This window comes from Tamandua tetradactyla, chromosome 7, assembly GCF_023851605.1.
Source record: "Tamandua tetradactyla isolate mTamTet1 chromosome 7, mTamTet1.pri, whole genome shotgun sequence".
Classification (NCBI taxonomy): Eukaryota; Metazoa; Chordata; class Mammalia; order Pilosa; family Myrmecophagidae; genus Tamandua; species Tamandua tetradactyla.
Window position 1 is genome coordinate 69,128,143 of NC_135333.1, and position 27,518 is coordinate 69,155,660.

Below are 27,518 nucleotides of genomic sequence, written 5' to 3' on the forward strand. Positions count from 1 at the left end.
CCCTTGCCAGCTCTGAGCATTATTATTTAAAACTTTTTCTAATTTGATAGTTGAAAAACATATCACTGTCGTTTTAATTTGCATTTCTTTGATCTGCTGCGAGACTGAAACAATAAGCTACTTTCTAAAAATTCTTAAGTCTTTGGTGTAAGTGCCTTTGTTTGGTTTCTATGATTTAATCTTCCTCCAGAGCAGCCCTGACTTCCCAACTTCCCAACCTCTGATGATGGGAGGATGACTCTCTGGGTTTCCCCAGTCTCTGAACCAGTACCAAATTTTTTCCTCTTGTTCAATTCCTGGTTTCCCATTGGTCGCCAGTTGTGGCCATTCTCTCCTTTGAAAACATTTTTCCGATTTATCCTCCTCTTTGTTCCCATGGGAATGCCACCATTGCTGGCCAAGGCCCCTCTACTTCTTGGCTGGATTACAATGGAAGCTTCCTGACTGTTCTCACACCTACCAGACTCTCCTGCTTTGATTTCTTTTCTGCCTGCCATAGTGCTGTCTTACAAGGAACTGCTTTGCACCAATCACTCTCCATATCACCCCCACAGTCCTTCAGACCAAGACTAGAAGCCTCTGCCAGACATACCTGTTCTCAGCATCACTTCCCACGACTTCCCAGTGGGAAATTGCCATACCCAGGTGGTTTCCTCACCACCTGCCTGGACTGATTTTCAGGGTCTTTCCCTTCTCCTTTCCACGTCCTTGCTGCTCCCCCTTTCCTCTAGCACAGTGCCTATTACTACTTTAAAGGTTTGATTCAATAATGGTCTCCCCCATGAATTTATCCCAAACTCTTAGACTTCACCCAAGTTCTTTTACAAAGTGTGTACAGCCTGGACAGGTGGCCCATGGTCGTTCCCCATCAGAGAAAAATGAAATGCATCATATTTCATTTTGAACCAATTGGGTTCAAATGTCAGCATATTCAGATAAAACTATTCAATGGTGGGCCCAGGATGGAGAGAGGTAGGGACTTGGAATAAGGAAGTCATCTGCAGAGCCAACAGAGGACCCAGGGGACCCAGTTCAGAATGTCTATAGAAATGGGAAAGAGGATCATTTTTAGGTAAAAAGAGGAAATCTGTAAGCCAGAACTAGAGTCCAAGGTGAAAAAAAAAGTGATGGCACTTAGAAATGGAGGAGAGAATCAAAAGAGGTGGAAAAGAAGGCAGAGCCAGAGTAGGCTACTCTTTTACGAAGTTTGATAAGTGTGTAAAAATACTGTAGTAGGATTATGGGAAGCTAACCAGTGTGTAAATCCAGAAGAAAGGGCAAATAGGGGAGGAGCAACTTGGGGATGAATAAAAGGGAAGACTAGGTGAGTGCCAGTATGAGTACAGGGTTACAAGATTATCTGGAAAGGATGAGCCTGAGCAGTGGGGAAGAAGCCTATAGGGTCTGGAAGAGGAGAGGAAGGAGGGTGCATAGCTGGCATGACCCCCAATCTCCTGCACCAAGGTCAAACTAGGGAGAGGGCTACAAGTGTTCACAGAAGCAGAAGGGGTGCCAAAGGATTGGGGGAAGGGGGGCTTCAGCCTCAGCCACCCTCACCTAGTCCCTCCAGATAGTCCAGCTAAATAAAACACTGGGTGTTTGCTATGTAAATTTAGTTTCAAGACAAGTGCTCCATGCACAAAATGTTTAGCTACAGAGCAGAAGTTCTGCTCACCAATGGTTGTCAGAGCCCAAAGGAGCCTGGAGAGGACCACAAATCCATACTTGAGGACCTTCCTTCCAGACACAGGGCTGCACCATGTACCCAGCAGGCCTGAATTCTAATCTCCCTGGCTCTACCGCTTACTAGAGTCAAAACTCAAAAGGGAGAAAAAGGAATATAGTGAAAAGTCTGCCTCTGACACTTGCTCCTGGGTACTCACTTCCCAGAGGCAACTAAGGTGACCATTTTCTTATGTTTCCTTCTGAAAATAGCTTTTTTTGTTCATATACAGGGCACATGTGTGTGTGTATATAACATATATTTCATTCTCACTTTCAAACAAATGGTATCTTTATTTGGTTAATGATGTAGCTTAGAGATTGTTCCATATCAGTAAGGTTTCCTCATTATTTTCTTGCGGCTGGATGGGTGAACCATAATTTAACCTATCCCTTCTTGGTGGACATCTAGTTTTATAGATACATTTGTAATTCTGATAGATATTACAAATTACCTTCCAAAGAAATATCAGTTTGTACCCCACCAACAAGTAACTGGGCAGCTATTTAATCTCTTTGAGCTTCAGTTTCCTTATGTGTAAAATAAGAAAAGCAGTACCTATTTCTTGGAATTGTGATGATTAACTGAGATGATGCATGTAAGCAATGGGGCATATAGAGGTTGTGCTCTAGAAATAGGATTATTTTATTTTGGATTAGTGAGATACTATCCCTGCCAGGTAAACGGATGTGAGGGGATGCCACACCTGCCTGGGGCTCTCATTAAAACAAGTAGCAAATTCTGTGGGAAATTTAGCAACTCAGATGAGAAGCACAATGGGTCCTGCCTTTGCCAGGGAGGTCTTGTCCCCTGAGCCCTCAAACTCCTCCTTCTGGTTTCTACTCCCAGGTTCCTCCATGCTGAAAAATCGCATTGATTTAAAAAAAGGCGCAAGAGACCAAGGATCCTTTCCTCTGATCATCAAGCATCTTGAGATTACAGACTCAGGGACTTACATCTGTGAAGTAGAGAAGAAGGAAGAGGTTCAGTTGCTGGTGTTCGGATGTGAGTGGGGCCTGCCGGAGCTGAGGAGACCTCCAGCCCTCTTCTTTCCTCCCCTCCTCCCATCTCCCCCCCAGAACCAGGCCTGAGCCAGTGATGCTTCAGCAGCCCAGAGACCGGTTGGATGGACACAAGTCTCAAACCCTCCTCAGGCCTTGGGACAGGCAGGACAGAAGGAGAGGCATAGAGAGAGGAAAGAGAAGTTGAGGAGCCAACAGGAGTAGGAGGAGAGAGAGAATAGGGATAGGGGAGAGAGGCGAGGAAGAGGAGGGGAGGAAGAGCAGAGGGGGAGTCCCCGCCCTGGGCCAGGGTGGGCAACCAGGTGATGGGAGAGGAAGGCTGGGACGAGGGTAAATGGGGAGGCACTCTTGGGTTCTCGGCTTCCTTCTCCTGGGGGAGGGCGTGTGTGACACAGGTGGCCTCCCTCCACAGTGACCGCCAACCCGGGCGTCCGCCTGCTGCGGGGGGAGAGCCTGACCCTGACCTTGGAGACACCCTCCGAGAGCAACCCCTCTATGCAATGGGACGGTCCAGGGGATAAAAGCAAGAGGAAAATAGACGAGGCCAAGAAGAGCCTCTTGGTGTCCCAGGTGGGGCTCCCAGAAAGCGGCACCTGGACCTGCACCGTCTCCCAGAACCAGGAGACACTGAAGCTTGAGAGGAAAATCCTGGTGCTGGGTAAGAGGAGCTCCTTTCGTCTGCTCTTTCCTCCTCACCTCAGGGGCCAACAGGGCATCCCCCTGCCTTCACTGCCCTCTGCCCTCTACTCCAAGGCTTGGTGCTTGGGAGGCAAGGGGGAAGGCTAGGTCCAAGTCCCCCCTAGAGCTCAGGCTTGCCCTGCAGGGCATGGGGGGCCCTCTCTTCCTTGGGTGTTGCCTAACAGTCACCCCTCAGGGTGGTGAATGGGGAGGAAGGAAGGGAGAGGAAATGAAGGGATGTGAGAGTCCCGAGAGACTCCTGGAGAAGGCCACAAAGGAAGAGTGCCAAGGGCCTCAGCTCCCCATCCCTCCCTACTTGGCAAATCTGTTTACTCTAGGACACTAATGCCAGCAAGCAAGACCTGATGAGATTCTGCATTGTACCTCCAGAGCTCTGACCCAGGCACCAGGGGGAATACCAAGTTCCCAGAATGCGGGTCCCACACAGGTCCTGTCCTCCAGGGCCAAATGTGACATAAGAAAGTGTAGGGTGGGGCTTGGTGCAAGGATTTAAATCCTAGCTCTGATGCCTACAGCCCTGCAGCCTTGGGCAAGTTACTGGATTTCTCTGTGCCTTGGTTTCTGCATCTGCTTAATGGAGGCGATGCTACTTGTGATAGCACCTACCTTACAGTATTATGGCAAGAATTAAATGAGATGATATATAGAATGCACTTACAACAGTGCCTAGCACACAGTAATGCTTTTTAAGTGTTTTCTCTTATTTTGTGAAGGCTGACGAATTATGCCCCTAAGTAGTGTATATGTACAAAAGCCCTCTGTGTTCCTGGGATCCCAAGTAAGGAGGTTCTCCTGTAGCTGGGCTGCTCTCTAACAAAGCTTCCAGGAGAGAGGAGGGCTATCTTGGGAAAGAGTTAGGATGGAAAGATGGGAGGGAAGATTGGAGAGGTAGGTGGGAATCTAAGGACCTGAAATGCTGCTGAGGTGTTTGGACTTAACCTGATGTACCTTCCATCTCTCAGCTGTCCCCTCTACCCCACAGGCTTACCCTCCCCTGCCTCACTTGCCTAACTCCATCTGACCCAGGTTCTCTCTTCCCACCTCAGCCTTCCAGGAGGTCTCTAAGACAGTCTATAAGAAAGAGGGGGAGCAGGTGAAGTTCACCTTCCCACTTACCTTTCAAGATGAAAACCTGAGCGGGGAGCTGAGGTGGCAGGCAGAGGGGTCATCTTCTTCCCAAGCCTGGGTCACCTTCTCCTTGAAAGACAAGAAGGTGTCAGTGAAATCGGTTATCCAAGACCCCAAGCTCCAGATGGAAGAGACATATCCACTCCGCTTCACCCTGCCCCAGGCCTTGCCTCACCTAGCTGGTTCTGGAAACCTGATCCTGAATCTCAACAACGGAAAGCAGCTGCGTCAGGAAGTGAACCTTGTGGTGATGAGAGGTGCAGAGCTATGCTGAAAAGGGGTATGGAGGGTGGTCGTGGGGAGGGGCTGGCTCAGGACTCCCTCCAAGGCAGGGGAGGACCCAAAAGAGCATGCCTATAGATCCCAGTTGCCTGGGCAAGCTGACTGAGCACCCATTGGGCTTGGGGCTGGGTTTGAATGAGACTGGAGTCTCCAAGTGCTTTCCCAGATCCCTGAGCCAGCCTGGGGTGGCCTCCACTGAAAAGCTCACCATCTGGGACCTGGCTAAAACCCCCACATGCTGGAGACCTGCTCTTAGTAATAATGACAATAGTTTCCTTTATAACAGGCTCTGAGCCAGGATGCTGAGTTTTTCACATCTTTATCTCCTTAGTCACAGCTCCACAAATACTAATGGTTTTATTGTTTATAGTTTGATGCTTAGTGCATGCCCGCCCTGTTCTAAACATCTTGCATGTATTCAGTTATTTGATTATTGTCTGAGGCTCAGAGAGTTAAATAATCTGTCCAGGGACATAGAGCTAGCAAGCAGTGGAGCTGGGATTCAAACCAAAGACTGCTGGGCTCCAAATGCTGTGTTTTCTCTCTTACAACGGCGTAAAAACATACTCTGAGAGGTTAAGATAAGGGTGCCTATGTAAAGTATCACTTTAATTGTCCTCCTGAATCACCTTCGAGCTTGGAGGTGCTGCGAACCCAGGGGTTCCAGGCTCCCAGCCCCAGCTCCCTGTTCCTTTGCAGTGACTCAGCTCCAGAACAACTTGATCTGTGAGGTGCTGGGACCCACCTCCCCCATGCTGACACTGAGCTTGCAGCTGGAGAACAGTACAGCCAAGGTCTCTAAGCAGAAGCAGGAGCAGGTGCAAAACCCTGGGGCAGGGACGTGGCTGTGTCTACTGAGTGACAAAAACCAGATTCTGCTGGAATCCAAGATCGAGGGTGAGGATCCTGCTCCCCTGCCCTAACCCCAAAAGCTTTGGCCTCCCCAGCCATGGGACTCCCTGAGGTTGGCCCATGGCCACCCAGGAGGCCCAGCGTCCCAATTCCTCTGAGATGGGTGGGTAATGCGCACGGTGACCTGGAAACACAGAGATGAGAAGGTGAGCGGGGAGCAGGTTGTCCTGGGCTCTAAGTTCCAACTTGTAATTCTACAAGCTTCTACCTCCCTAAATTGTACAGCCTGAGAATAGGGCCCACCTGACCAGGAGCCACCCTCTCTGGCTCCTTCCAAACCTAGACACACACGTGAGCACGGCCCAGGGCCTGGACCGCTGCTTCCAGCTCTCTAAAACATAAAGCCCCCTTCCCAGCTGTGGCCCCTCAAGCCCTCTGAAACTTGCCTGATGCACCCAGCCAAGTCTCCTGAGGCTGGCTGAGCAGCCAGACCTCCCTCAGTCCCTCTGGTGTGCTCCTTGTCCCTGGTGGTGGGAAGTGGCTTGAACACATCTCTTTCTCTTCCAGTGTTGCCCAAGGTGTCCTCTGGGACCAAGCAGCTGCTCCTGATTATCGGGCTAAGTTGTGCAGGCCTGCTTTTCGTTGTCTTCTTCATCATCTGTATCTGCTGCTGGTACCACAGGGTGAGTGAGCGTCCCCAGACCCCCCACCGGGAACTATACTCCATCTCCCCCTCATCCCCCACCCAGGGCACTCAAGAACTGGAGTATGAGCCCTGTATAAGCAACCTCTGCCTCCAAGTTTCCTCACGAGAGCAGGTCCGGTCCCAGATCCCATATGGAGGGAGAGACAGGAAGGAGCAGAGTTAACTCAGGACAGATGGCCTAAGCCACAGTAACCGCTTCTCTCCCAGTCTTCCCCCTGCCCCCCAGTGAGGGGCACCTCCCTCCTGGAGTCCAGGAACCCTCCTGACTCCCCTCCTTCTCCCTGGACAGCGCAAGGCAAAGCAGATTTCTCAGATCAAGAGACTCCTCAGTGAGAAGAAGACCTGCCAGTGTCCCCGGTAAGGAACTGGGGGAAAAAAGAGGGAGGGCAGAAAGGAGGGAGGGAGGGAAGGAAATGGGGGCCAATGGGAGGCTGGTGGAATGGAGAGGGGTGAAAAGGGGTGGGCGGAGGCAGGAAGGAGGCAGAAGGTGGAGGAGGCCTGTGTGGTAGACCCGGAACATTCTGGCTGTGGTCCTGCAGCAGTCCCCACACCATCACTGCACAGGAAGAGAAGAGCTGGTCTAAGAGCCACAGATGTTCTAGAACACAGAGGGGTCCTCTTATTCCTTTTTCCTCCCACCAGTTCCAGAAGATGAGTAATGTCATCCGAGGCACCTAACCAGGGAGCTTCCTGCTTCCTGCTTCCCAGGTTGTTGGCTGCTCTCATGTTTTCGATTGCACTCTGGGGGGCTGCGGACCAATGAATGCAGCCGTTCCCAGCGTCTCTGGACACCTCTTCTTCTTCTTCTCATCCACAATTTGCCTCTTTCTTCCTTTACATTCCCAACTCTCTGAATTAGGTTTCAGCCCTGTTACCTGGGTCTTGCTTACAGCCTTTTCAAGCCATTTCTACCCCCATTTCCTTTTCACTTGAGTCTTAGCCCTTCTTTCATTTCTTCTTCTGGACTCTTTCCTCCACTGCCCACCTGGACCCCAAGGGAGTATGAAGGACTAGCCCTGCTCGGCAAGGAAGGCAAGGCTTGGGGTCTGGAAGCATGACGTACATGGCTGTCCTTTTATGGTGAAGACCCTGAAACCAGAGAGGGCAGGGACGTGCCCAAGAGCACACAGCCATCTAAGGATGGATCCAGGTCCAAAGGCTCCTGACTGCCAGCCTCTACCACCCCACTTCTCACCCTACCCCAACGTGAGCACAGACAGGCACCCCTGGACACATACCCCATATACATAGTCCCACAAAACAATCCCTCACCACCCAAGCAGTGTGTCTCAGTTTATAAGCCAGTGTCATATCCATTATCTACTGAACCTTATGACAGTCCTACAAAGCTGACAGTGACAAGGTCAAGATTATCATCTCCAGTTTAGAGGCCAGAAAGTGAAATCAGGTGAGCAGACTGCCTGAGGTCACGTAGTGGTAAGTGCTGGGGTTCGGATTCACCCAGGTCTCTTGACCACTAGTCCAGTCCTACTGCTGTTTCTCAAGTGTCAGGACAAACACCACACAGAGTGGCGCAGTTGGCTAGGAAGACCTCTGGGTTCACAGGCACACATTACCCACACTCAGGGCAGAGCAGGGAGGAAGGTCTCCGGCCAAAAACCCCTCCTTCATCACCTGCTGCCCATAGACCCATTACCAAAGGACAAAGCTTATAGTCTCCTAATCAGAGCACAGGCTGAGAGCATGGGCCCTGTAGAGAGAGTGCCCAGGGACTTGCCATTCACCTCATCCAGAACCTTCTGGAAGGCAAGCTTTGCAAGGGGAAGGGGGCAGAGCTAGCCTGAGTGATGTCCCTGATTGGGACCCCATTGAAGGGTGATAATCCTGGGCCTCAGGGCCCTCCCTCTACGTCTTTCACACACACTGACCAGGACAAGGCACTCATGGGGTTAGAAGTATTCTTCCTTCCTTTCTTGATCCATTCCTCTCAGGACTCCCAGCCTCTCTCTTCTGCCTTTCTTTTCCTTCCCTTCCTCACGGCCCCCTCACCCCACTCCCAACACCTTTTCCATCTTCCTGCCTTATTCTCTCTTTCCAGCTTGCCACCCAATTGCTCCCAGGCCTCCCCACTGCCTACTTTGTATCCCTGCCCGCCCCACCCCTCCACTTCCCGCCGCCCTGAGCGGACAGAAAATTACAATAAACTTACTAAAAAGATTGTCCTCATTCCAACTCTGTTTCTATCAATACACACCCTCTCTGAGAAGTGGGGCTGGGGCTGCACACCCAGTCTCTGGGGGCTGTACACACATGGGGGACTCTTCCCTGGGTACCAGGAATTTTCTGGTCTTTGGGGTCAGACCCAGAAGAGAGGTTGCTAGGCCTCTGAAGTTTCTCTGGGGAGGGAAAATTTCCCTGGAGACTGCTTACCCACCTACCCACTCCAAAGGGCTGTGTGTGGGTGAGTTAAGGCTAAGACTTTGTAATAACACATGACGAGCCATCCCCAGAGGGAGACTCTGGGGGCTGTGTGTGGTCTGTACTGTGTGTGTGTTGGGGGGGTGGGGCATGAGAAACTGTGTAATGTATGTGTGTACGTGTGTGTCCCTGGAAGAAGTGAGTTTGTGTCCCTGGAGGAGGAAGTAGTGTGTGTGTGTGTGCATGCCCACATCCTCTGACTGAGCACACAGGCCCCTCACTCCACAACCACCCCTCGCTCCCAATGCCCTGGCACGTGCCTCTCTGAGCTCTACCCATGGTACAGCCTTCTCGCAGATACACACACTAACAATGGTGACACACGCTTCCTCCTCCCTGAATAGCTAGCTGCTCAGTCCCCCCAAACCACCAGCTGCCTCTCTGGGCTTGTGTTCGTGTTGAAAAACGGGATAGGATGGGGGCAGGACACAAACCATTTCACCAATGAAGCCAGTTCCCTGCCATCCTCCTCTCCCCCCTCCCCTTCGGCGCCTTCCTTGCCCCACCCCCTCCAAGCCACTACCGTCCAGTTCCCCACCCTCACCCCCCTCAAAGTAAAGCTTTTCTTCGGGCCCCCTAACCTGGGCTAACAGGCAGCATGACCCCGGGAGAGCGGGGCCGGGAGAGACCTAGAGGGACCGGCACCAAGGGAAAAGCGGGCTGAGCCGAAGAGGCCGGGACTGAGGGGGGAGGAGGGAGGCCCGGAGGGAGGGAGGGAGGGAGGGGAAAGAAGGAGGGCGGGCGAGCCGGAGCCGGCAGGCGGCGGGAGCCGGAGCAAGCCCGAGCGAGCCGCGTCGGGAGTGCGGTCTCCATGGCAGTGCTGGGCGCAGCCAGAGGTAAGCCGACCCCTGCCCCGTCCCCCGCCGTCCCCTCCCGTCTCCTCTCCCTGCCAGCTGCCTCCTCTCCCCGTTGGCCGGCCCCTCCTCCCCAGCCACCTGCTGTTTCGGCCTTGGAGAAGAGGGTGGGTGGCAGGAGGGAGAAGCCGCCTTACCTTATCCCCTTCATCCCCGAAGGGCGAAGGGCGAGAGACCCGTGTCAGTGCTGGAGATCCCCCCACCCCAGATTGCCCCTTCCACCTCCCTCTGATCTCTCTCTGTCCTTCACCCTCTTCTCTCTGTCCTTCACATGCTTCCTGCCTCCCTCCATCTCTGCCTCCTACCTCTTTCTTCCTGAGCCCACCAGGGGGCCTGGGTGGGGGTGGGAAGGGGTCCAAGGCTGCAAGCTTCAGGGAAGGATAGTGGGGCCAGGGCCAGGGGGGCGGGGAGAGGTATGGGGGGGGGTGTCCTGACCAATTCCTTCTACCTCCCTCTGGCTGGCCATTGCCATGGCAACTAGGGTGTACTGGGCTCCAAGGAAAGACAAAGGTGGGTGGTGGACCAGGACCTTTTGGGGAAGGCAAGGGTCTGAGGGAGGGCCCTTCCACTGCTGGGCCTATTTTTACCCACAGAATGTATGCCCGTCCTCACAGCCCTCTCCCTGTTCTGGGTTTCACCCCTTTTCTTCCTAGCCCCCTCCCCAGGGCTCACCGAAGCTCAGTGTCACTAAAAGCAGGGCAGTCCTCCCTCCTACCAGCAGGGAAACTGAGGCTCCAGGACTGGGGAGGAAGGAATGGAAGTCTAGCAGTGGGGGTCAGAGCCTTATTGAACATGTGGCTTTTCTTTTCAGCCTCCCCCTTCCCTGCTCCTTCCCTTCACCCAATCCCTCCTTCCTCCAAAGCTGCCTCTCCAGGAGTCTCTGGGCTTTTCCTTCTATTTTCAGATACTTCCACTTTGCCCCCTCTTTCTCCTTCTGCTCAAACTCTCCTCCTTTCCCCTAGTTCCCCCTCTTTCCATTTCTGGGTGCTTCTGATGTCAGCGGTTTCCCTGCCTTCGGGTTCCCTAGCCCCACCCCACCCCCACCGGGGCCCAGGCTCCTTTCTACCATCTTACTAGATCCCCAGGGAGCTGGAAAGGGATCACCCCGGGTCTGGGGAAATGAGATTGAGCACCCAAAGACCACTAGACCCAGGAGAAAGGAAGGTTGCGGAGGAAACTATAATACTATCTCCCAGTTCACTGGGAAGCCTCAAGAAGAAACAAGTCATGAAGGGAGAATTAGAAACACGAAGAGAGGAGTCTGAGTAGCGCTGACAGGGGATGTTACAAGAAGAAGGAAGTTGGGAGTGCCAAAGGGAGCAGAAAGGGCTGAAAAAGGAAGGGAAGCAGGGAGGTAAGGATACCCTTCCTGGGGGCCTCCAAGACCAGAGGCTTTTCTCTGCATGGGGTGTTAGAGTGTCCGTCTGATTTAGAATCAGAATGATCCCAGGACCTCAGGAATCTATCATTTCTATAGCTTCAATAGAAGAGGGGTCATGAGAAGCCAGTTTGGAGACCAGCCCAGGTCCCACCTCTGCCCTCCCCCTCCCACATCTCATTTCTCCCTTGCAGCTTGTCCAGGTGGCTGAGCCCTGTCCCCAGAACCCCTTGGGGCCTCCAGAAGATTCCCAACTGGTCAAGAACCAGAGGAAGAGAGCTAGAAGTCCTAGTATGGGGACCGGAGGCTCCCAGCCGGCCTCATAGTTGGGAAAGCAGCCAGCACGGCCCCCCCATCAACCACAGGGGTACTCAAGGAGGGGCCGCACCCAATATGGAGGCTGAAAACGGCCTCCGCTGATCCTCAGTCTCCTCCCCTGCACCCCACAGCCAGCTCAGCTGGGTCAGCCATGCAATGCTGAGCAGTGGGAGGGACCAGGGGGCAGCCTGCCTCAGCACAGGGCTAGGACTGTGGGCGTCATGGGGGTGTGTGTGAGTGGGGCTCCTGGGTGAGACCTAGCCCCCGCCCCCGGGAGCTTGAGGGGGATTGTGGGGCCTAGGAGAGAATGGCGCGGGGCGGGGCGGGGGCTGACGAGGCCTCCCTGCGCTCGAACGCCTTGTCCTGGCTGGCCTGTGGGCTGCTGGCGCTGCTGGCCAATGCCTGGATCATCCTCAGCATCTCGGCCAAGCAGCAGAAGCACAAGCCACTGGAGCTGCTGCTCTGCTTCCTGGCCGGCACGCACATCCTCATGGCAGCAGTGCCCCTCACCACCTTCGCTGTGGTGCAGCTCCGGCGCCAGGCATCCTCTGACTATGACTGGAACGAGAGCATCTGCAAGGTCTTTGTGTCCACCTACTACACGCTGGCCCTAGCTACCTGCTTCACTGTTGCTTCGCTGTCTTACCATCGCATGTGGATGGTGCGTTGGCCTGTCAACTACCGTCTCAGCAATGCCAAGAAGCAGGCGCTGCATGCTGTCGTGGGCATCTGGATGGTCAGCTTCATCCTCTCCACGCTGCCCTCCATCGGCTGGCATAACAACGGCGAGCGCTACTATGCCCGTGGCTGCCAGTTCATAGTCTCCAAGATCGGCCTCGGCTTTGGCGTCTGCTTCAGCCTCTTGCTCCTTGGGGGCATCGTCATGGGGCTGGTCTGTGTAGCCATCACCTTCTACCAGACCCTGTGGGCCCGGCCCCGGAGGGCGCGACAGGGCCGGAGAGCGGGGGGTGGTGGAGGTGTGAAGGGGGGTGGGCCAGGGGTCATGGGGACCCGGCCGGCCTTTGAGGTGCCAGCCATTGTGGTGGAGGATGCCCGAGGGAAGCGGCGGTCCTCGCTGGATGGCTCCGAGTCTGCCAAGACATCGCTGCAGGTCACCAACTTGGTCAGCGCCATCGTCTTTCTCTATGACTCACTCACAGGGGTGCCCATCTTGGTGAGATCGGGGTTCCCACCCCCACTTACCCTCCCCGATCTCCAGGCCCCACCATCATCACCTGACCTCCATCAGCCATACAGGAGCTCCGCCATCTCTCCTCCAGGTCCATCATCCACCTTCCTCTCCTCTACCCATCCCCACTCCATTTCTGAGCCCCATTTCTACTGTCCATCTTCTAGTTTCTACCACCCCACCCCCCAGCTCCATCATCCACTTCCCAATTCCCACTATTCAACTTCATCATCCATTCTTCAGTTCCACTACCTCCCTCCAGCTCCATCATCTGTCCCTGCAGTTCCGTCCTCAGCCCCCCAGACCCATCATTCAGCTGCCGAGCTCCACTCTCCATCCCCTAGTTCCCATTCCCTGTGGACAGCACGCACGCTCTGAGCATTCCTGGGTGGAAATCCCAAAGGGCTTCTGCCCCCACTCCAGCTTTTTGCATCCCCATCTAGTCCCTCTTCCTGGATTTCTCCCTGTCTTCAAGTTTCCGGCACTACTTCTGCTCCTTTTCCTTCTGACCCCAGGGCTTTGTCACCAGCACTCTCCCCTGACCTTCTGAGGTAGCACCATTCCCCACCCCACCCCCTGCTAGTGATACTAGCCCCCACCTCAAACTTTGCTTCTGTCACAATAATCCTATCTGATCCAGGGCATCCCCTCCTTATTCCTTGCTCACCAGCTACGGTACAGGTGATCTCTGGGGTCAAGCGGGGGCGCCCCCGTCGGCCCTGGGCCCTGACCCGGCACCATTCCTTGTCCTTCCACTAGGTGGTGAGCTTCTTCTCCCTTAAGTCGGACTCTGCTCCCCCGTGGATGGTGCTGGCTGTGCTGTGGTGCTCCATGGCACAGACGCTGCTGCTACCCTCTTTCATCTGGTCCTGTGAGCGCTACCGCGCCGACGTGCGCACAGTGTGGGAGCAGTGTGTGGCCATCATGTCCGAGGAGGACGGCGATGACGGTCAGAGGAAGGACTGGGCTTTTGCCTGCCTGGGCATCCATTCCCTTTCTGGGAGTCCTGGGCTGCCTGGAGTGCCCCATGCTGGACACAGCCTCTGCACCCCGGGGTTGATGCCAGGCTCCCCTTTCCCTAATCAAGCACCATGATGTGTCCCAGCTGCTTCCTTCTGCACCAAGGGCTTCCTCACTAGATGCCCTCTAGATGCCCTCCTTTCTAGACGCCCGCATTGCCCCAGCTCTGTCCCCACTGAGTAGAGTGCCTGAGAAACAGTTCAGCGTTCTACCCAAGTATAAAGAAAGGCTGTGCCACTAAAAGAGAACTAAGCTTCACGACAGACCCCCAGCTGTACGGGAGAGTTCTTAGGGGTGGGGTGGGCTTGTCATTGTTTTAATAAGTAGTAAAACTATTAAAAAACTATTAAGCTCTGGGGATTCAGCACTGAACATAAGAGATACCAGCCACTCTCGCTATTCTCTTAGAACTTAGAAACTAGAGAGAACAGAAGGGCTCTCTGGGAGCTTATAAAGGGGGCAGGGGTTTGGGGTTTGCTGCCTGTAATCAGCCCACTCTGCCCTTTGCTCTCCTAGATGGGGGCTGTGACGACTATGCAGATAACCGACTGTGCAAAGTTCGCTTTGATGCCAATGGGGCCACAGGACCAGGGGGCCGGGACCCCACCCAGGTGAAGCTGCTGCCTGGAAGGCATATGCTCTTTCCTCCTCTCGAGAGGATCCACTATTTACAGGTATGGGACTGAGGAAGATCCCTCTACCATGGGTTCCCCCTCACCACTTTTCTCCAGGCCCTGATGTCCAGCCCCACCTCCCCTTTTCCCGAGCTCTGGCCTGCAGGGCACCCTAAGGGCTGGATGAAAGAAAGGCAGGGTAAGAGAGGTTCCCCTTCAGACCCCTCAGAACCAGCTTTGCCCACCAGAGGATGTTTTGCAGAAGTTTAGGGGGGTGAAGCCATCTTGCAGAGTCCCCACTAAAAGGCCCCACCTCTATCCCCCTCTTGTCCCTGCCACATCCCCAGGTCATACCTGCTCCTCTCCCCAGGTCCCTCTGTCCCGCCGCTTGTCCCATGATGAGACCAACATCTTCTCCACCTCTCGGGCACCAGGCTCCTTCCTGCATAAATGGTCATCCTCCGATGATATCCGGGTTCTCCCAGCCCAGAGCAGGGCACTGGGAGGCCCTCCTGAGTACCTGGGACGCCGCCGCAGGCTGGAAGAGGAAGATGATGAGGAGGCTGAAGGTGGGGGGCTAGCCAGCCTCCGCCAGTTCCTGGAGGGTGGACTTCTGGGGGCAGATGGGGGACCCCCACGGGGTCCTGGCTTCTTCCGGGAGGAGATCACCACTTTCATTGATGAGACACCTCTGCCTTCTCCGACTGCCTCACCAGGACCTTCTCCTCGCCGGCCCAGGCCACTGGGCCTATCACCCCGCCGCCTCTCCCTTGGGTCCCCTGATAGCGGAGCTGTTGGACTTCCTTTGGGACTAAGTACAGGGAGACGCTGCTCCCTGACAGGGGGCGAGGGGAGCACAAGAGCTTGGGGTGGATCTTGGGGCCCAGGCAACCCCATCTTCCCCCAGCTGACTCTGTGAGCCCAAGTGGGCCTGTGAACTCAGAAGAGCAGACCTGGGTGGGTAACACCTTATTCTGGCCCTTGGCCCGGGGGTGATGGGCCCTAGATCTGGGGTCCTGGGTCCCTGCTATCTCCCAGCCAAGCGACCAGATGACCTGTTCACCACCCATCATCCCTAGCAAAATATATTAAAGTTTGAACTGTTACCATGGAAACCTCTGTGTCCAGTACACTGTAATGATAAAGGTGATGGTCAAAGGCCTGTAAGGGGGCTGAAGTGGCTCACAGGGGATAAAATAGAGTAGGGGCAGTGGGCAGAGGCAAAGAAAGAAATACACATGGGGAAACTATTACACGATCTCAAATATATAGACATACCTGGCAACAGGCCCATGAAGGCATCTCATGCAGAGGGCGGGGACCGTGGGGGAGAAGCTTGAGTTTGCTGGTTCAGGGTGTGGAGATTTTTGTTCAGATTTTTGGAGATGGTTTTAGAGTACAGCTCTGTTTCTAATGCCCCAACTCCCCACTCCAACTGTCAACATCTCTCCAGGGCACAATTTCTGGGCAGGAAAGGGTCAGGCCTGGAGTTACCCTCCTCCATGCTGCAGTCTAAAGCGAAGCCTTTCTCCAAAGGGGTGGGTGAGTGTGTGGGAGGTGCCAGCTTTTTTCTAGATCCAAGAGCAGAGGGGAAAACCGCCCCAGAAGTTACTCAGAAGCCACCCGCCTCAAGATTGGGAGTCAGGGTCCAGAACAGCTTTCTCATCCTGCCCTCCAAGGGGGCCAGGCCTGCTCCAGCTCCTCATCGCCTTCGCCCTCCTCTCTCTACTTTCTCATCCCACACAGATGCACTAGTCTTAAAGACGGTTCTCCCCACTTGGTCTCCAGGTTCCCTAGGACTCCTCTCTTCCCCTCCCATACTGGCCTGTCCTCAGGTTCCGTCTAGGGCACATCATTTCTTTTTGGCCTTGCTCGTTCCCTCTTTCTCCTCTCCCTCCCCCTCCGCTCCATCTCGCCTTCCTTTCCCCTCCCCCCCCCTTCCCCCCTTTCCTCTCCCTCTCTCTCGGTTCCTGGCCTTTCCCTTCAGCAGCGGGCGGGCGCCTCTGGCACCATGCTCCGGCTCCTCCGCTTGCTGCTGCTGCTGTTGCTGCTGCCTCCCCCGGGGTCCCCTGAGCCCCCAGGCCTGGCCTCGCTGTCCCCGGGGGCGCCCCCCCAGGCCCCGGACTTGCTCTACGCCGACGGACTGCGGGCCTACGCGGCGGGAGCTTGGGCGCCGGCTGTGGCGCTGATGCGGGAGGCGCTGCGGAGCCAGGCGGCGCTGAGCGGTGCGCGGCGGGACTGCGGTGCACGCTGCGCTGCCGAACCGGGGGCCGCTCTTCCCGCGATGGTCTCGGACGACCCGGGGCCGGGCCAGTCGCGGGGGTCCTGGGAGCTGCTGCTCCTTCGCGCCGCTCTGCGCCGTGCCGAGTGCCTGACCCAGTGCGCCGCGCGGAGACTCGGCCCCGGGGGCGCGGCGCGGCTCCGCATGGGGAGCACGCTGCGGGCTGCCTTCCGCCGCCGGGAGCCCTACAACTACCTGCAGAGGGCCTACTACCAGGTGCGACGGCGGGCCAGAGCCGAGTCGCGGGTCCGACCCCTACCCAGCTCGCTGTCGTACTTCGAGCTTACCACGAGAGGGCGAGTCTAGCCTCGGGTGGTGGGGTGGGGCGCCTACGGACCTCTACTTCTGAGCAGATCCTCCCCAGATCACGTCTGGTACCTTAGGAGAGCCCAAGGGAAGGTGGGAGCAGAATTGAAATGGGGTGGGGACGAGGCGGGATGGGAATAGATCGAAGATGGAGGGAAGGGGTCTGAAATTCTGTGTTCGGAGTTTTTACTGAAACTTCTGTGGAGTTGAGCGAGCGTAGGGGGCGAGGCGAGGGGAGAAGTACGGGCAGCGTGAAAGGGGTGGTTTACATGTGAGCCTTTGCTTGGGGCATAAGGGAGCAAGCCTGAGGAGCCTGAGCTACTTTGTATTAACAGCTGCTGCCTACGTGGCTGGCCCTAGGAGGTGGGGGCGGGGGGGGAGGCGGGAGGCGGAGGTTGGGCTGATTACACTCACCTCGGCTCAGGGTCCTAGAGACCTGCGGATTTTGCTGGTCGCTCAGGTCCCACTCTCCACTCTCATAGATATCACTTCCACCTATGTCCCAGACTGAGGCCCGAGACCCGCTGCTCATGTCCTACCCATCGGAAGTCTTCAGACTCTCTTTCCTTAGCTAACTACTAGACTCCTGAGAGTCCCAATCTGCAGGCTGCTGGGGGGCCAGGTGGAGGGTGGGGGTCAGGAAGTTGTGTGCTGCGGGGGTGAAGGTGGGTTGGGGGTGTGTGCAGTTCTGACTTACAAGTCTTCTGTAAGGCTCTAGAGGCAGTGCCAGTGTATGGGGTGGGGAGGCTGGAGAGGGTGCCCAGGTCTGACACCCCCACCTTTGGGAATTGACTTCCTCTTTCGTGCTGCTCCTCAGCTGAAGAAGTTGGACCTGGCAGTGGCTGCAGCACACACCTTCTTCGTAGCAAACCCGACACACCTGCAGATGCGGGAGGACATGGCTAAGTACCGGCGGATGTCCCGGGTTCAGCCGGAGAGCTTTCGGGACCTGGAGACACCCCCGCACTGGGTGAGACCCTCAGCCTCTGCCTGACTGGATACTCATACCTCACTGGACTGTGATGTCATGCAGCTTGGGCTTCAGGGGACCCCCAACCTGGCCCTGAGTGACCCTGGATGGAACGTTCCTCTCCAGGACTTAGTTTCCTTCCTAGATGATCTAACATTCTGATTCTGAGGGCCACCCCTGCCTTCCCCAAGGGGAAGTGGGATATACCCAAGGGAGACCCATGCCCCCTGCCCCCTCTTTCTACCTCCCAATCCTGTTTGGTCCTCTTGAGGGTTTCAGTTGACTGACCAACTTGCCTCCCCAACAGGCAGCCTACGACACAGGGCTGGAGCTGCTGGGGCGTCAGGAAGCAGGGCTGGCAGTGCCCAGGCTGGAGGAGGCCCTGCAGGAGAGCCTGGCACAGGTGGAGAACTGCCGGGCCAGTTGCGAGGGGCCTGAGGAGCAGCAACAGGAAGAAGAGGAGGAAGGTGCCTGGAGCCAGGGGGGTCTCTATGAGGCCATTGCAGGTAGGGGCCTCTGAGTATGCAGGGGGGAGGGAGTAGGGTCAGCGTGCCAGGGGGAAGAGTGGACACTGGCTGAATGGCCCAAATGTGTCCTCTGCAGGGCACTGGATTCGGGTCCTGCAATGCCGGCAGCGCTGTGTGGGGGACATAGCCACGCGTCCTGGTCGCAGCTCCCCTGTCCCTGACTTCCTTCCCAGCCAGCTGAGGTGGCTGCACGAGGCCCATGCTCAGGGTCAGTTGGAGAAGGGTGGGCCCTGAGGGTGCCTGGGGTTGAAAATGGGGCAAGTGCAGATTTGTCCCCGATGGCATCCTGAGCCTGTGTCTATCTCTGGTCTACTAGTTTTACAGTCATGGCTCCATGGGGACCATCACTCCAAGAGGACTCTAATTTGCTTTCCTTCTCTTGAGCCATTGTGAAATGCTCAAGAGATGTGTCCTTCTGCTCTTGCTGCTTCTCAACTTCCTTTATTTTCTCTTCTCTTCTTCCTCTTTGAACACTTCCCAGCTAAGGTATGTTTGAGTAAGCTTTTTTTTTTTTTGAGTAAGCTTTTGAGAGATGCATGACTGTGTGTATCTATCGGGTGGGATGGGACACTTGGCATTGATTGCCATTGGGAGACTACCTTCTCCTGCTCTGCCTCTGTCCAAGGATCATGACTGTTCTCCATCTCTGTCCCCTACCTCACCCTGTCACTCCATCTCCAGTGGGTAATCTGTCCAAGGCAATGGAAGACGTTCTGAGTGTCCTGCTCTTCTACCCGGAGGATGAGGCTGCTAGGAAGGCTCTGAAGGAGTACGAGGCCCAGCTGGGAGGACTGAGACCCGGCCTCGGGCCCAGAGAGGTAACCCCTACCTACCCCCCACGCTTCCCCTGGGAGGTAGCCTTCCATCAAACCTATTGCTGAGAAGGAACCTCGACCCCTTGCCCATTGTGGTATCTTATCCAAGCACTCTAGTCCCCAAAGGCAACCCTGAGTCCAGCATCTGACTTCTGTCTCCGCTCCCAGCTCGCCACTTCAGACTGTATTTCTAAGTCCAGTTCCAGTGTCTGTCTACACCATATGCACACACACAACCACACTCACACTCCACTTCCAACCTAAGCCCAGTCACCCTGAAGACACACAGGAGGGAAAGTTGAACCGTGAAGCATTTGAGGAGGCTGCAGTCAGTCCCCTTGAACCTGGGGCTGCCCTGCTCTCCTCCTGCCTTAACTCTCTGCTCCATTTAACCTCTCCCTGCCCCATCTCCTCCTCCCTACTGGCCCCTGCTCAGGACATCCAGCGCTTCGTCCTTCGATCCCTGGGGGAGAAGAGGCAGCTCTATTATGCCATGGAGCACCTGGGCACCAGCTTCCAGGATCCAGTGAGTGACTCCACTTTCCTGCTGCCCCACCCCTGCCACCCCTCCATGCTCCCCAGGAGGGGAGATCATAGCAGTGCCCTTTATGTGTCACTTCCATGTGCAACAGTGTTTCTCCCGCTGGATCTCTGGTTGGTTTTTTCCCCAACTGGGTGAGGCTTGGAGGGGAGTCTGTCACCCTAGTTTTCCAAGGAGAGGAGCAGGGTGCCTGTAGCTAAGGGTGGTTTTAGGTCATGCGGGCCCAAGTGTCAGTCCCTACTCAGCTGCTAACTGTCTCGGGACCTTAACTTGCCTCAGCCTCTATTTCCCTGTCTGTACAGTCGGAATAATCACACTGATCTCATAGGGCAACTGAAACCATATCGTTTGATATAAAGTGCAAGAAAGCTCTGTTCTGCTGCTTTGATTCTTCTTGCTGTTGTTATACAGAGGAAGCTGATGGGGCAGAATGTACCCATAGGTGGTACTATACAGCCTCCAGCAGGTCTTCTCCACTTTGGCACTGTTGACTTTTGGGAGCAGATAATTCTTTGTTGCTGTCCTATACACTGTGGATGTTTAGCAGCATCTTTAGTCTCTACTCCCAGTAGGAACCTCTGGGTAATGACAGTCAAAAATGTATCTTCTGGGGGCACAGTCGTCCTGGTTAAAGACCACTGGTTAGGAGCATGGACTCTGTAGCTAGTTCAAATCCCAGCTCTGTCACTTCCTAGCTGTGTCATCTTGGGCATGTTACTTTACCTCCCTGGGTCTTAGTCCTAAGTCACAAAATGGATACATTCATACTACGTTTCATGGGACTATTGCAAAGATTAAATAATACATTCCCCTTCTGTGTATAAAACTTCAAATGGTACCTGACAAATGGTAAGTGCTGTGTAAGCTACTGCTGTGTTTGATTATGATTGTTATTATTACGACAGAGTTGGGACCAGATTCCATGAATGTAAGTCCAGGGCTTTTCCCACCTCTTCCATCCCCTCTGGAAGCAGGAGAACCTTAATGAGGTAGTTCAGAATCTAATGTCAGGGAGTCGGCAGGCTAAGCCGGGTGGGTGATGGAACTTTTCCTGACTGTCCCAGGATCACTGGACGCCAGTGGCTTTCATCCCCGAGGCACTTAGAGAAAAGCTCAGGTAGGAGTTGCCCCGTGGTGGGAGGGGCCTGGCCTGAGCAGGAAGGTGAGGGAGAGGGTGCTGGGGGCCTGGGTCTGGGTCATCCTGTGCATGTACTGAGCTTGTCTCTCACCCCTGAGAGAGGATCAGGAGAAGAGGCCTTGGGACCATGAACCTCCTCAGCCAAAGCCCTTGACCCACTGGAAGGGTGAGTTCCTTGGTGGGTGGGAGGCAGGAGCCTGAAGGGTCTCTCAGGCTCTCAACCACCTTCACCCCTTCCCTTTCCCTTCAGACGTACTTCTCCTGGAGGGAGTGACCCTCACCCAGGATGCCAGGCAGCTGAATGGCTCGGAGCGAGCTGTGCTGGATGGGCTGCTCACCCCAGCAGAGTGTGGGGTACTGCTACAGCTGGCCAAGGTAAGAGCACTGGTGAGTCAGCAGTGCAGTTGGCTGGCCAGGGACCCTCAGGCACAGCTGCCTGCTCCCTTGCTCTTGGCCTGCCCCTACCTTGTTCTGCTCTGCCCTGATTTTCCATGGAGACTGTGCTGGCTGCTGCCTCTCAGCTGTGGACAAGTTCCATTTCCTTTTAATTTAGTTGACATGGGGTAGGAAGTATTTACAAAGGAATTTTGTTAGAAATTGATAGGAGGGATGAAACAAAAAGCACAAAAGGCATAAAAATGGTTGAGTTTTCAGAAAAGAATTCCTTGGTTACCTGCAAGTTTACTTATCACCTTGGTTTAGCAGATACACAATTCCCTTTACTCATCCATTCTCCTCATTTGGGTTGAATGAGCCACTGTCACCAGGTCGAGTCTACCATATTGTGAAGCTTGAGTCTTCAGTCCTCATTCTAGGTTAGTGTTTGGTCAACACATGTTCATCGAGTACCTGCTGTGTACTAGAAACTGCTAGGTTCTGGGGAGAGGAACCCCTCCCTTCGGGAGCTCACTGTATAAAGAAGGAAGCAGACATGGAGACACATAATCAGACGGAGTGATTAAGTTTGATAAAAGAAGTACGTGCTAATCCAAATACAGGCACCAAAATGAAAAGTCACAGGAGGCTTAGCAGTGAAGGCGGCGTTTGAGCTCAGTCCTGAGGATAAGTTACCCAGCAGAGAAGGGGAAGAAGGACAGCCTGAGAGGGAGAAGGAGATAGAATATTCTGGAAACTGCAGTAGAGCTTAATTGTTGGGCCAGCTCCAACAATTATTATTTCTATGGACTTGGCAACTTACTTTAATGTCCCTGAGCCTACTTTCCTCATCTGTAAAATGGGGCTATGAATAGTGGGGTTTTGTGTATGTGTGTGTGTGTGTGTGTGTTTTATTTTTGCCTTAAGATTGTTGTGAGGACTGAATGAGTTAGGACATGGTAAAGCTCTTAGGAAACCACGGAAAATGGTCAGTGTTAGATGTTGCTGTCATCATCAGGCGGCAGTACCGGACATGAAGGAGGGAGAGAGGCCAGCGGTACAGGCAGGGGAGAGATGGTGAAGGGCCTTTTTCACCTGAGCCAGGAGTTTGGACTTTATCTGTAAATGGTGGGCAGCTATAAGGAGGGATTGCGTTTGTGTTCCCATAGTGGGGAGGTCCCTCTAGTGGCAGTGTGTGCAGAATGCATGGGAGGGGAAACCTAAAGTAGAGGGATCCCTCTGGAGTGGTGCTAGAGTGCCATTGCCTTTGGTAAGGTCCTCATTTCAAGGGGATGGAGAGGAGACAGATGAGAAGTATTTAGAAGATAAAGAAAGTAAGAACTACATTTATGTGGAAGAGGACGAGAGGGTGGAGTCAGGATAATTCCCAGGTATGGGACCTTCTTTCTGTTCCTTGATCATACTAAACTTGCCTAGCCTCAGGGCATTTGCACTCGTTTCCTCTGCCTGGAACATATTTTCCTCAGATATTTAAGTGTCTACTTCTCATCAGTTGGTTTCATTTTGGATATTACATCTTCAATTGACTGGCCTTGGCCCCTGCCTGGGCACTCTCAAGGTTGTAACCAAACTTCTTTTAATTTTCTGCATAGCACTTATAGATATCTGAATTGATTATAGTCACTCACATATTGATTTTTAAATTTTTTATCTCAGATTATGTACTCCATGAGAGCAGGAACCTTTCTTGTTGTTCATGGTTGTGTTCCCAGTTCCTATAGCCATGCCTGGAGGTGCTCTGGACAGCTTTGTTGAATGAATGAATGTAAGACTAGAAGGGAAGATGTTTTAGGTGACCTGGTGGTCTCTCAGAGATGACGTCTGTACATGGGGGTAACTAAGTAGTGGTACTTTACCTGAGATTCACAGAGTAGACAGACGAATGGGGGTTGGGGGAGGGAATGGTCCCATGTTTGGATAGCCCAGTACTGGGGAGGCCCTTGGGCGATGAGAATCCTCCAGGTGCTCGGATACTTGGGACACAGCATCAAGAGGTGTCACAGCGTCCATAGGTTCACTGAGCAATTGTCACATGAGAGGAGGACAGAGAGAGATCTTCCGAAAGAGGCTGTGCCCCCACCTCAAGTCAGCTTCCTGCTGGGACTTGGCCTGTTGGATTCCCACTTGGGTCATGGTTCCAGAGGGACTCCTCAGTTCTTGGCTCATTTGTGAATGAAGCCCTCCCTGCCCCGGTCCCCGGCTCTGCCACTCCCCCTGTCTCCCGGTCATCCTTATACTCTCAAAGGCCCTGCTCTCCATTGTGGGTTCCGCTCAGAGTCCCCTTGGTGAGTGGGAGTCTAACCTTTAACTAGAGAGTGACAATACAGACAATCATGAAGATAGTTTTTCTCTGGGAAAGGATAGGAGCTCAGGACAAAGGAGCCACAAGAGAACCCCGGAGCATCTAGCCTCGTCCAGGGAGTAGAATGGTTAGAGGGAGGGTCTTCTGGCCCTGTGGGCAGTCAGGGGGCGATAGTGTGAGGGCTGGTGAGAGTGGCCTCACAGTAAACGCTTCCCTCTGCAGGATGCAGCTGGGGCTGGGGCCCGGTCTGGCTATCGTGGCCGCCGCTCCCCCCACACGCCCCATGAACGCTTTGAGGGGCTCACAGTGCTCAAGGCTGCTCAGGTGAGAGGGGGCACCTAGGCCCTGGGGTGATGCCCAGACCTGGAGAAGAGGGTGTGCGGGAGGCTGGGCGCGAGGGCCTGGTCTACTCCTGAGGAGAAGCTCTTCTGGGGCTGAGAGTTCGCGGGTCCTAGGCCCAGGGTTGGGAAGAGGTGGTTGTCATGGAGCTGATAGAAGGAGCAGCTTGGGCCGATGGAGGGAGCTCCGTTGCTGAAAAGTGCCAATCCCCTGAGTAGAGGGCAGCAGTAGTGGGGCAGGGGCTAGGGCTGGGACCTTCTCCATTGCCACTTTCCTTTACTGCCCTTCCTTTCGCCGCCAACAGCTGGCTCAGGCTGGGACTGTGGGCAGCCAGGGTGCTAAGCTGCTTCTGGAGGTGAGTGAGCGTGTGCGGACCTTAACCCAGGCCTACTTCTCCCCGGAAAGGCCCCTGCATCTTTCCTTCACGCACTTGGTGTGCCGCAGCGCCATAGAAGGTAACCTCCCAGGACCCAGCAGCTCTTCCCCAGCCTTGGGCCGCCATCTGGCACCGCATACCCTCAGCACCCCCAGTCTGGGTGGGTTGCAGTCTTCAAATACCCTAACTTCTCTGCTGGGTGGGGGCCTGGCTTCTTTCCCCAGCTGTGACCCCAGGGTGGATGGCGTAAGCTCCCAGGGGTGTTGGATGGGCCTGGGGACACAGGCACAAAGGCGTCCTCTCGGCCCTCTGTGTCCTAGGGGAGCAGGAGCAGCGCATGGACCTGAGTCACCCAGTGCACGCAGACAACTGCGTCCTGGACCCCGACACGGGAGAATGCTGGCGGGAGCCCCCCGCCTACACCTACCGAGACTACAGGTGGGCCGCTCCCCCGGGGCGCAGGCAGGTGGGCAGAGGAAGAGTGCCCACGGCAGGCCTGGGCCTGGGCTGGGGCCTCACTGCCTCCTGTCTTCCCCACTCCTCAGTGGACTCCTCTACCTCAACGATGACTTCCAGGGTGGGGACCTGTTCTTCACGGAACCCAACGCCCTCACTGTCACGGTGCGTGGGGGTGACACGGAGCCCAGCTGCGGGGTCAAGATTCAAAACAGAATGTTCCCAGAGGCAAATGCAGGGAAATGGCTGGGGCTGCCATAACTCCTTCCCTTCCAAGCCTCCCCCACCCTTCTTGCCACTTGTCTAGTTCAAGGGCCTGCAGCTGGGGGCTTCCTAGCAGCGGTTAATTAAAGCCTCCCCAGTAGATCTCTAGGTGGGCCCTCGAGCCCTGCCTTCAGTTTTGTCTCAGCAGCTAAAGTGTGGGGGATGGGGGGTGGGAGTTGAGGCACAACCCCACAGAGGTCCCTCCAGGATCCCCTGTCTCTATTCCGGGCACTTGTGGAACTTGAAAACAGTCCTACCTCCTCGCAGCAATCGGGCATCGGGGCTGACAGCACAGATGCTGGGGTCACCGAGACCTGAATTCAGATTTTGCTTCCTAACCTTTCTGAGGTTCGGTTTCCTAAACGGGGTTGATAATACCAGTACATATTTTAAAGGGTTGTTGTAAAAAGTAAATTAGACAATGCACTTTAAAGAATGAGCCAGGGCCTGGCAAGAGTAAACAATTAATAAATGTTGGGTAGTGTATACCACTTCTCACCCCATTCCAGGACCATGGAAATTTTCAGGCAGCAACTGGGGGCTAGAATTGAGTGGGAGGAAAGGAGAAGTGATATCTAATTTCTAGTGCTCTGTCTTCCCCAATTACCTCGTCCCCTGCTTACCCACCAGCTACTGATAATGCAGGCCCTCCTTGGGGTGGAAAAAAATCTTCAAGATCCTTTTCCCCCTTTCCCAGACCTGGGCACTTACTCATGCCCTCAGATTTTGTCACACCCTAAATTATAGGATTGGGCTGGAAAACCCAGGCTGCTGGGGGAGAGAACCATCAGGAGCCCCTGGTGGAGGAACCTTCTCCCTTTGGCTCGCAACTCCCCGAGCCTCATGCTGGTAGTTCTGTTCCCCAAATTGAGGCCAATTTCCCACATGCCCCAAACTGGTCCCAGAATTAAGGAGGGGGAAGGAAAGAGCAAGAGAGCAGGATTGAGGACCAGACTATCGGGGGGCCCTGTTCCTGAAGCTAAGCCTGTCCCCACCCACAGGCTCGGGTCCGTCCTCGCTGTGGACGCCTCGTGGCCTTCAGCTCTGGCGGGGAGAATCCCCATGGTGTGTGGGCCGTGACGCGGGGCCGGCGCTGCGCCCTGGCGCTGTGGCACACGTGGGCGCCTGAACACAGTGAGCAGGTGAGGGGTACAGGGTTGGGAGGGGATGTGGGCTCTCCGTGTGCGAAGAGGTGGGGGGGGAGCAGGCAGCCATTGAGAAAGCTCGCGGGTGCGGGGCAGGGGCTGAGATGCACCTGGGAAGGTCCTCGGGGTAGGGTGAACATCAGGGACTGGGCCAGACACCCCTCACCCCACCCCCCAGGAGTGGACAGAAGCCAAAGAGCTGCTGCAAGAGCCAGAAGAGACCGAGGAAGAGGAGGAGGAAATGCCCTGCAGAGCCCCCTCCCCAGAACCCCCTGGCCGCAGGCTTCAGCGGGTCCAAGACAGGGCTGGGAAGCCACCTCGGGTCCGGGAGGAGCTGTGAGGGGCCCGCACCAGCCCCTCAAGGGGTGCCACCTGTTGTGCAAGGGCCTCATGCAGCTGGGACCCACGAGAAGCCCCCATGAGACATTCGGAGCAGAACGGCAAGTGCTCTGTCCCTCAGAAGACACTGCACAGACTTGCCTAGTGCTCTAGCTGATGGGCCTCTAGCCCTAGGATGGACAGAGGACACCATGCCTCCCTGAAAAAAAAGATCGCAGAGAAGAGGAAGCTGACTGCTTTAAATGAAGAGGATGAGGGGAAGGATGGGTGGGGGAGGATAAGCCCGCTCCCCTGTCCCAGACTGTGCAATAAAGAACATGAAGATCCCTCAGCCAGAGGCCCCGTCTGCTATATCACAGTTTCCTTGGTAGCAGAAGGAGGGTGGGCATGGCTGGCCTGGGAGGAGACAGGTGTCCCCAGGCCTCCCAGAGGCGGGGACTCTTAAGCTACAATTTGACAGGGATTTGTCAGGGAAATCTCGGCCACCTGTTCCCTTCATGCAAATGGACCTGAGTCCCTGACAGCTGCTCCTTGGCCCTCCACCTCCAAACCCTGTCTTCCCTGGCTGAACTTGGCCAAGACCTGGTGCAGCCTAGCCCTTCTGGCTTCTGCCTGCACAGACCTAGTGGGGCCCATGAGTCCTGGGGACAAGGAGGGGGCCAGGCTGGACCGGGAGCAGGGGACGGCATCACTCTCCACTTGTAGTCCCTTCTCCGCCCAAAGCAGGGGTAGGCCTTTCCCTCCTCTCGGGATCCCCTGTGCCTCCTGCAGCCAGGATCAGACCCTGGGGCAGCTGGTGGGGGGTTGTTGAGAAGGATTATCCAGATCAGTCCATTCTAATCTCAGCTCCTGCCTGCACCCTCCCCATATTCGCCATAACCCTCTTCCCACACCACTCTGAGCCAAGGGACAATTATAGGTCTAAGACCACAGGCCATCTATCAACTGGTGTTCTGGCTTCTGGACTGGTTGGTAAATGAGCCCTTGCCGCCGAGATCATCACCACTGGCCCCCACCAGCACTGGACCTGCAGTTGCTTCTGCTTCTTTGCATCCTTCCCAAACCCCAACCAACCCTAATCCTCACGGCCTTGCTCTAA

The 27,518-nt window shown here is 55.0% G+C and overlaps 3 protein-coding genes and 1 long non-coding RNA gene across 6 annotated transcripts in view; 3 read left to right on the plus strand and 1 right to left on the minus strand.

Annotated features, from left to right (window-relative positions):
- CD4 (CD4 molecule) overlaps nt 1-8,576 on the plus strand; it is a 52,480-nt gene extending 43,904 nt beyond the window's left edge. For both annotated transcript variants that reach the window (XM_077169878.1, XM_077169879.1), the window contains 7 exons: nt 2,573-2,728; nt 3,158-3,403; nt 4,491-4,829; nt 5,554-5,751; nt 6,274-6,389; nt 6,702-6,769; nt 7,055-8,576. In XM_077169878.1, the coding sequence (XP_077025993.1) occupies nt 2,573-2,728; nt 3,158-3,403; nt 4,491-4,829; nt 5,554-5,751; nt 6,274-6,389; nt 6,702-6,769; nt 7,055-7,067 (1,136 nt within the window). In that variant the 3' untranslated portion in view covers nt 7,068-8,576. The remainder of the gene's footprint in view (nt 1-2,572; nt 2,729-3,157; nt 3,404-4,490; nt 4,830-5,553; nt 5,752-6,273; nt 6,390-6,701; nt 6,770-7,054) is intronic.
- LOC143691424 (uncharacterized) lies at nt 1,898-9,492 on the minus strand. Its single transcript, XR_013179514.1, has 3 exons — nt 6,153-9,492; nt 4,561-4,641; nt 1,898-2,681 (listed from the first exon to the last, which is right to left on the minus strand). It is a non-coding gene; the product is annotated as an uncharacterized LOC143691424 (long non-coding RNA).
- A 101-nt stretch (nt 9,493-9,593) lies between these two features.
- GPR162 (G protein-coupled receptor 162) lies at nt 9,594-15,330 on the plus strand. Of its 2 annotated transcripts, none has more exons than XM_077169876.1 (5): nt 9,594-9,687; nt 11,278-12,575; nt 13,350-13,539; nt 14,127-14,284; nt 14,595-15,330. In XM_077169876.1, exons 2-5 carry the CDS (start codon nt 11,709-11,711, stop codon nt 15,141-15,143), a joined length of 1,764 nt encoding a protein of 587 aa, XP_077025991.1. In that variant the 5' UTR covers nt 9,594-9,687; nt 11,278-11,708; the 3' UTR covers nt 15,144-15,330. The 2 variants fall into 2 exon arrangements, with proteins under 2 accessions (XP_077025991.1, XP_077025992.1); XM_077169877.1 differs by having other exon boundaries at nt 11,278-12,524.
- Nucleotides 15,331-15,761: 431 nt separating this feature from the next.
- Nucleotides 15,762-26,745, plus strand: P3H3 (prolyl 3-hydroxylase 3). Its single transcript, XM_077169875.1, has 15 exons — nt 15,762-16,721; nt 17,629-17,781; nt 18,089-18,287; nt 18,385-18,516; nt 18,990-19,126; nt 19,560-19,649; nt 20,729-20,781; nt 20,901-20,968; nt 21,053-21,177; nt 23,723-23,824; nt 24,144-24,294; nt 24,536-24,653; nt 24,761-24,836; nt 25,937-26,077; nt 26,259-26,745. The coding sequence occupies exons 1-15, from the start codon at nt 16,236-16,238 to the stop codon at nt 26,418-26,420; spliced, it is 2,193 nt and encodes a 730-aa protein (XP_077025990.1). The 5' UTR covers nt 15,762-16,235; the 3' UTR covers nt 26,421-26,745.
- Nucleotides 26,746-27,518: the final 773 nt, after the last annotated feature.

Excerpts from the sequence above, each read along its gene's own strand:
- GPR162 (XM_077169876.1), top strand. The coding sequence starts at position 11,709 with ATGGCGCGGGGCGGGGCGGGGGCTGACGAGGCCTCCCTGCGCTCGAAC. Across the intron at positions 12,576-13,349 it reads TCACAGGGGTGCCCATCTTG|GTGGTGAGCTTCTTCTCCCT; the intron begins GTGAGATCGGGG and ends TCCTTCCACTAG. Across the intron at positions 14,285-14,594 it reads AGAGGATCCACTATTTACAG|GTCCCTCTGTCCCGCCGCTT; the intron begins GTATGGGACTGA and ends TCCTCTCCCCAG.
- P3H3 (XM_077169875.1), top strand. The coding sequence starts at position 16,236 with ATGCTCCGGCTCCTCCGCTTGCTGCTGCTGCTGTTGCTGCTGCCTCCC. Across the intron at positions 18,288-18,384 it reads TCTCTATGAGGCCATTGCAG|GGCACTGGATTCGGGTCCTG; the intron begins GTAGGGGCCTCT and ends TGTCCTCTGCAG. Across the intron at positions 24,295-24,535 it reads GTGCCGCAGCGCCATAGAAG|GGGAGCAGGAGCAGCGCATG; the intron begins GTAACCTCCCAG and ends TCTGTGTCCTAG.